The following is an 8157-nucleotide window of genomic DNA, read 5'->3' as shown; positions in this document are numbered from 1 at the left end:
AGGCACAGTGCAATGTCTCGAAGAGGCAACATGTACTTGCAGCTCATGCACTGTTAAGACTGGCAAAGAGGTGCTCAACGGATGCGGGAGATGTCCCTACTTTAGAGTAGAGGCGCCATTACCATAAGTAATGCAGTTCTGCAGGCAGAGAATGCAAGCAATAGTGACAGCCTAGTAGGTCCTGTCCGGGGAATCTCAGACAATAGACCGCTGGATTTGCTTGAAGGGAAGCTCGCTGTTCTCCAATTTCAGATATGGATCAAAGAGGAACTGGAGGCTATAGCTTCCAGGTTAGAGTCTTCCAACGTTACATCTGAATCTGTCTAGAATGAACCATGCTCTGAGAGCAACCTGAATATTGATACCAGTTTAGCAAACACTGTACGGGAAAAGGTCAGAGGGGTATCACTGGTTTTGAAGAGTATTACTCAATTATATAATGAATATGCTATTCCATTTGAGCTTTGGGAGATACGCCTGGAAATGCTGTATTTTGCTGACTATTCTGGTGATGCCGATAGTAGCATTGTGGAAAATATTCACTTGTAGGAAAGTAGTATAGTGATGCCATAATACAATTCCGAGGCTGCTTAAATCTCACAGTAAATCTCCTTAAATCAGGCTCCGATTCTACTTGTGAAGCAGCTGCAGGCCTTCTACAAGAAATATCTTCAATTAATCTATACAAAGAGTCAGTAGCAGAAAGTGGGGCAATAGAAGAGATAACTGGTTTGTTGAGGCATTCTTCCTTGACATCTGAGGTGAAAGAGCAAAGTATTTGTACTTTATGGAATCTGTCTGTAGATGAAAAGCTCAGAATGAAAATTGCTAACACTGATCTTCTGCCGCTAGCAATCAAGTCCCTGGAGGATGAGGATATTAAAGTGAAGGAGGCAGCTGGAAGGGTTTTGGTAAATTTGGCATTAAGCAAATCTCTTCACAGCATCATGGTTGAAGCAGGTGTTATTCCAAAATTGGCAAAGCTTTTAAGAATTGATGTAGAAACGCATTGCCGGAACTTGCTAAGGATGAATAAAATAGAATTCTCATCATTGAGGAGGGTCTTGTCATAGTGCCAATGATTGGTGCGGCTGCCTACAAGGCCTTGACACCAGGTTCGTACTCGTGGCCTTCTTTACCTGATGGCACGAAGATCGAACAGAGTTCCAAAGCTCCCTCAAAGTATGGCTCCTCTTAATTACTCCTTAGATTGAATATTGATGACAAGAAGGCTGAAATAGATGAAAGCAAGATAAATGTAGTAGTTGGGCGTACACAGCAACAGTTTCTTGCTCGTATTGAGGTTATAGAAGTGGAAGATGAAAGAAAGTCCCAATCTGTATCTACAAGTCAGCGGTTTACACTTTTGCCATGGATGGATGGTGTTGCTTGGTTAGTTCTGATTCTTGGGCTTGAAGACAAGTTGAGCATAATATCAGATAAGCGGTGCAAAATCTCTGAAAGCTATGCTAAGAAAATGGTTGAAGTTATGAAGGAGTTAGAGTTGCCTCGGCAAAATAGCAAAGTGTTTGCTGGAAAACATGGATTTATAATTTCTAGAGACTTGTTTCGGTGGGCTGATCATTTCAAGACTTCTAGGAATTCATATGAAGATTTGGCCAGAGATGATTATTGTCTTTTGACAGAAAGACTCAGAGATGAGGGTGAGAAAAAGGTTGTTCTGATTGTTTTAGAGAAACATCTCCGGGTTAAACTTGTAAGAGATAACTTCTACTATCAGAAACTTGGTGCAGGAAACAATGTTTTCAGTTCATGCAAACACGCATGAGCTTCTGAAAGTCTTGGAGATATTATCTAAGACAAAAGTATGCGGAGGTTGTACTTTCTTGTTGAGCTTTGCTACAGATTGCGTGAGCCCATTCTTCTTATTGGCGAAACTGGTGATGGGAAGACTACAATTTGTCAATTATTGAGTGCTGTTTTGGGGTTGAAATTACACATTTTTGAATTGCCACCAGTACACAGAAACATCTAATTTTCTTGGGGGCTTCTACCCTATTCGAGAGAGATCAAGATTGATTTCGGAATTCAAGTTTCTAATTGAAGAATTGATAAAGTTAAAGGCTTTGTTGTGAAGTCGCCATTGAAACTCTCCTCGCTCTCTCTTTATACTGCCTTTACTTTCATCTCCATAATTCACATAACAGTTGGAGAGTCTCTATGCTGCAGCTGATTTAACCTCTTAGAGGCATTTTGTTTCTCACTGATGTATTCAGTTCAAGATTGTGGCCCACATCAGAAATACAGATCGAATGCTATCATTAAAGATGAAAATCAAGTTCAATGCAAACTGTTTAAGACAAAAAGTGGTCTCCGTGTATGTCAGAAGTCAAGTATGATATCCAAGCATTCTTGCTCTCGCATTAGAATTTCTCAGCAAACAGCAGAATTTGAATCATATATCCAAAGTTGTCAGGATGTTTCTTCAAGCAATGAAGTCTCCACACCGGATACTGAAAGTAATGAAGCAGTCATTGACCAGCAATAATTGTTAGATGCCGAAAATCTTCAGTTTCAGATGGAGTTGTCATCTTTAGTTGATTCCATAACTACAGAGAATACGGAATATGCCAGAGTCCCCTGTCCATCAAACTTAGAGACAATTTTCTCACCTGTTCTTGAACCTGTTGACGTTCACAATGAACTAAATATTCTCAACAGCACAGGGAGCTTCAATAAATCTAATTTGGCACAGTTAATAGCTAATGACAGTGAAGATAACAGCAGAAGCTCACTTAACTATCAAACTGGCAATGTAACAGATTTTTATATTTCTGATGTGATTGTTGCAGACCTGCCCATTGATAGAAACTCCATCTCAAAACCTTCAAACTCATCCACTACAGACCAGAATGTGAAAGAAATTGTTCGAAGCTGGAATTGGTATTGGATGAGCACACTCGGAGATAAATTTGAGAGCTGCCCAGATGGCCTCCAATCTTGAAGATCTGAAAAAGAATTTCACTTCTGAACGGGAAAAGGGAGAAGAGAGTATGAAGCAAACTTCGGTTTCCTTTGAGCCAGATGATAGAAAGGATAAATTCAGATCAAGGCAAGTGTTGAAAGAGTGGGTTGAAAATGGTAAGAAAGTGGAAGCAGTCCAGCCAGCTACATTAGAAAGGGAAGAGGAATTTAAGAAAAGATATGAAAGCTGGGACGATCTGGAGGTCTTTGAGTTTCATTATGGTTCTCATCATCCTAGTGCTGGAATTGCCCCATCCTATCTGCTGCGCCTGCCACCATTCAGTGCAGAGAACCAAAAATCACAGGGTGGTCAGTGTGACCATGCTGATCGCCTTTTCAATCATGGTTAAGTGCAGTTGGGAAGGGAAACACATCAGATGCGAAGGAACTAATTCCAAAATTCTTCTATATGCCAGAGTTCTTGGAAAGTTGTTTCAATCTTGACTTGGGAGAAAAAAAACAATCAAGGAAAAAGGTTGGTGAAGTTGTGTTACTTTCCTGGGCCAAAGGCAGTGCCAGAAAGTTTGTCAGGAAGCGTGGTCTTCAATCTTTAGTTAGATCATGCACAAGTTCTTCGTATAGCAGAAAGGAGAAGCTAAACCCTCTAAGGCGGAACCCCTCGCATGCCAGACCTACCACGAGCTTGTTGTTTTAATTTATGACTCAGTTGAAGTTGTTAATCAGCTTGAACCACAATAGCAGTGAGGATCCTTGAGAGATGTTGATCCAGTGGAATTAGAGCTATAGTTGAATCTGCTTGTGAGAAGCTTGTCACTTGTCAAAGTAGACCTCTAGAATTCTAATAAGTCTCTGTTTCCATACCAGCATTTCAGTCTCAAAAGTAGCCTAGACACTAATTCAGTATGGCAACCTTGTTACACATACCTTCTCCTCTATTTGCTTCTTTGATTGAGAATTTACTGTTTTAAATTGAATTTTTAAACCCTTGTTCAACTAAGTATTCCCAGCTTTGAAAGATCCATCTTAGATCATTTCTAGGCATAAAATCCAGGTTCTAACACACCCATAGTTCTGAAAGGCGCGCCTAAGGCGCGCCTAGGCTCGGGGCGGCGCGACGCCACCCTCCGGCGCCTCGCCTGAAGAGAGGCGACGCCCCTTCACGAAGGCGCCGCTTAGGCGCGCAAGGCGCTCGCCTCCAGCAAGGCGCTAGGCGGTCGCCCGAGTCGCCTCCGACGGCCCGACCAGGTACGATCTCCTTCTCCTCCTTCTTCTTCTTCTTCTTCTTCTTCTTCTTCTTCTTCTTCTTCTCCTTCCTCTTCCTCCAGCAGTCGGGTTGCAGAGAGGCCCCAAGCCCTAGCTTTTTTTTTTTAATTTCTGGGCCCAAAACGACGCCGTTTTGGACACTGTGCACTTAAGTGCACAGTGACCAAAACGACGTCGTTTTGGAGCCTGTTCATTTAAGTGAACAGGGACCAAAACGACGTCGTTTTGGACCCTGTTCTTTAAAAAAAAAAAAACAGGCCAAAACGACGCCGTTTTGACCTGTTTCTTCCATCCAGCCCCCTTTTCTGGTCTTTCTCAACCCGAGACCACTGCCATTTTTTGCCCTAGCCTCTTCCGTGCTGGAGAAGTGAAGAAGAAGAAGAAAAAGAAGAAGAAAAATAGGGGGAAAATAGGAGAAAAATAAAGGGGAAATAGTCACGTACCTTCCGGACCTCGGTATTTTTCTTTTTTCTTCACTTTTCTGCATTTTTTTCCATTCTTACCTCATAACTCTCATTGGTAATTTTTTTTTAAAAAAAATAAATATTATATTTTGAGTTTTTGACATGGAAATTTTACAAAATAAAAATAAATAAATAAAAAGCACTCATGCATATTTGTTGTTAATGTGATATTTGATAATGTGATATGCATTTTTTTTTCAAATTTTTTTCTTAATTTAATTATAATTATTTTATTGTGGAGTATAGATAATTTGTTTGCAAGATGGATAATGAGAGTGAAACTCAAGTGGACTCTAGTGCAAGTGGAAGAAGAGATCCGGGGTGGAAATATGGTCGTTTGGTTAATGAAAAAGATTTGAACACCATCATATGCATTTTTTGTGAGAAAGTAACCAAAAAAGGCATCTATAGACACAAACAACATCTTGTTGGTGGATATAGAAATGCTAAAAAGTGTAGAAAATGTCCGGAACATGTTAGAGAAGAAATGGAAGAGTATATGAGTTCCAAGAAAAATCAAAAAGAGCAAATGAATATGGGGAGCGAATATGTTAATGAAGATTTGTTTGGTTTGGAAGATGAAGATATTGGTGAGGAGATTAATAGTAGAACGAATGTCACCAACATTTCTAGTGGAGGTAGTAACCGAGGAGGAAGTGGTGGTAGGACGTTTTCTTCAAAAAAACCAAGACAAAAAGGTCCTATGGATCATTTTTTCACTCCTAATGCAGAGATGGTTGTTCAAAATCAAAGGAGTGGAAAGATGCATCAAACTACCATCAATGATGCCTACAAAAAGGAAGCAAGAGAAAGAGCTTGCACGCTTATCACAAGATGGATGTATGAGGCTGCTATTCCATTTAATGCAGTCACATATCCGAGTTTCCAACCAATGATTGAGGCTATTGGCCAATATGGTGTGGGTATGAAGGGACCAACTTTTCATGAGGTAAGAGTTACCAACCTTAAGAAAGAATTGGCTCTCACAAAAGATTTGATGAAAGATCATATGGTGGAATGGGGGAAAAATGGATGTTCAATTATGTCGGATGGATGGACCGATAGGAAAGAGAGAACTTTGGTGAACTTTTTGGTTAATTGTTCAAAGGGAACCATGTTCATGCAATCCATTGATGCTTCTTCAATGATTAAGACGGGAGAAAAGATGTTTGAGTTACTTGACAAATGGGTAGAGCAAGTTGGTGAAGAGAATGTTATTCAAGTTATAACAGATAATCACTCAAGTTATGTGATGGCAGGTAATAAATACTATTTCTTGAATTTTTATTTACTTTTAAAATTTGAATTATTTATCTTGAGAACTTATGTAAATTTATTATCTACAATTTCATATAGGGAGGTTGTTAGAATTAAAGCGTCCACATTTGTATTGGACACCATGTGCTGCACATTGCCTTGACTTGATGTTGGAAGATATTGGAAAGCTACCAAACATCAAGAGGACATTGGAGAGGGCTATATCACTAAATGGGTATATTTATAATCGCTCAGGGCTACTCAACATGATGAGGCGGTTTACTGGACAAAGGGAATTGCTTAGGCCTGCTAAGACTCGGTTTGCAACTGCTTTCATCACATTATCGCGATTGCATGAACAAAAAAACAATTTGAGGAAGATGTTTACAAGCTCAGATTGGTCAGATAGTAAATGGGCAAAAGAGCAGAAGGGGAAAACTATAGCCAACATAGTTCTAATGCCTTCATTTTGGAACACTATTGTGTTTTGCTTAAAGGTTTCGGGTCCCCTAGTTCGTGTGCTTCGTTTGGTTGATGGTGAAAAAAAAGCTCCTATGGGATACATCTATGAGGCCATGAATAGAGCTAAGGATGCAATTGTGAGAAGTTTTAATGGAAATGAAGAGAAGTACAAAGAAATCTTCAACATCATTGATAAGAGGTGGGAGATTCAGCTTCATCGGCCTTTGCATGCAGCAGGGTACTTTTTGAACCCGGAATTCTTCTATGATAAGCCAGAAATAGAGCATGATGCCGACATTATGAGTGATTTGTATAAATGCATCTTAAGGCTAACAAGAGACCCTGCTAAGCAAGAAAAAGTTGTGGCCGAAGTGAGTTTGTTCACAAATGCCCAAGGACTATTCGGGAATGAGTTAGCTGTTAGGACAAGAAAGACTAGAGCGCCAGGTTAGTTATTTAGTTTTGTTTATTTAAATGATTAGATTGTATTTTTGCTAAAATAGGTGAATTGTTTCACTAAATTGTTAATATCTATACTACAGCTGAATGGTGGGCTGCATATGGAGCTTCAGCTCCAAATTTGCAAAAGTTTGCAATGAAAGTCCTCAACTTAACATGCAGTGCATCAGGTTGTGAACGGAATTGGAGCATCTTTGAGAATGTGAGTGACCAAATTCAAAATAATTACAAGTAATAGTCTAATAGAGTCTTGAATGTAATTTAAAAGTTAAAATTTTAAAATATATTTATGAGCTTATGAATTTTTGCAGATTCATAGCAAGAGGAGAAATAGGTTAGATCATCAACGCTTGAATGATTTGGTGTACATCAAGTATAATCGAGCCTTGAAGAGAAGATACAATGAACGTAACACCATTGACCCAATTTCCTTGAAAGATATAGATGATAGCAATGAATGGTTGATAGGGAGAATGGAAGATGAGGATTCTCATGGAGGTGCACAAGATGATTTTGTATTTGATGATGACAATTTGACATGGAGTGATGTTGCTAGAGCTGCTGGAGCTGAGGAGGCCAGGTTTGATACTAGAGCTAGAGCTAGAGCAAGCTCAAGCATAATACCACCAACAAGGGGGATAGCTTCAAGTTCTAGAACTTTGCCTTCTTATTCACTAATAGATGAAGATGAAGATGGAGACATGGTTGATTCAGCAGATGAAGAAGATGGGGAAGGCTACAAATGTGGTGATGGAAATGATGATGATGATGATTTTGTTGATTTAGAGGAGGAGTGATGATTGCTTGTTGTGGACAAATTTGTGATTTAAGTGTTTTTTAATGATGTTTTTGAATTGTGGACAAATTTCATGTTTTGGACCTTTAGGTTTGGAAACTTTGGATTTGGATATGTATTAGGCAATTAGCAATATGGATTTGGATTTGTTTTTATGCTTGGAGTTCTTTATTTTTATGTTTTTTGTTTATTAAATTGAAGTTTTGGATGATATTTGATGATTTATGTGTTTAGGACAAATAAATGATTGTTAAATTTGATTATATTATATAAAAATATATATGTAAATTAGGGTGCGCCTCACTTCACTAAAGCCCGCGCCTTAGATGAGCCTTGCGCCTCAGGCTCCAGGACTACTTTGCGCCTTGGTGCGCCTTGAGCCTTTTAAAACTATGAACACACCATTTGTTGCCATTTTCCTTCCGGCACAGGTTTTCACTATCTTCTTTGATTTCCAACAATTTTCTTGATTTTTCTTGATTTTCCCAAGCATGAATAAACTTCATAATT

General features: G+C 39.2%; 2 protein-coding genes across 2 annotated transcripts; both read left to right on the top strand.

The window, feature by feature from the left end:
- The first annotated feature begins 4839 nt into the window (after positions 1–4839).
- On the top strand, positions 4840–6844 carry LOC132254899 (uncharacterized). The gene is made up of 2 exons (XM_059741917.1): positions 4840–5932; positions 6030–6844. The coding sequence occupies exons 1-2, from the start codon at positions 4936–4938 to the stop codon at positions 6842–6844; spliced, it is 1812 nt and encodes a 603-aa protein (XP_059597900.1). The 5' UTR covers positions 4840–4935.
- On the top strand, positions 6839–7802 carry LOC132254960 (uncharacterized). Its single transcript, XM_059742130.1, has 2 exons — positions 6839–7053; positions 7163–7802. Exons 1-2 carry the CDS (start codon positions 6988–6990, stop codon positions 7646–7648), a joined length of 552 nt encoding a protein of 183 aa, XP_059598113.1. The 5' UTR covers positions 6839–6987; the 3' UTR covers positions 7649–7802.
- Positions 7803–8157: the final 355 nt, after the last annotated feature.

The sequence above is a fragment of the Vitis vinifera genome, chromosome 13 (genome assembly GCF_030704535.1).
Source record: "Vitis vinifera cultivar Pinot Noir 40024 chromosome 13, ASM3070453v1".
Taxonomy (NCBI): Eukaryota; Viridiplantae; Streptophyta; class Magnoliopsida; order Vitales; family Vitaceae; genus Vitis; species Vitis vinifera.
Note: the sequence above shows the minus strand (reverse complement) of the source record. Positions and strands in the feature narration are given on the sequence as shown.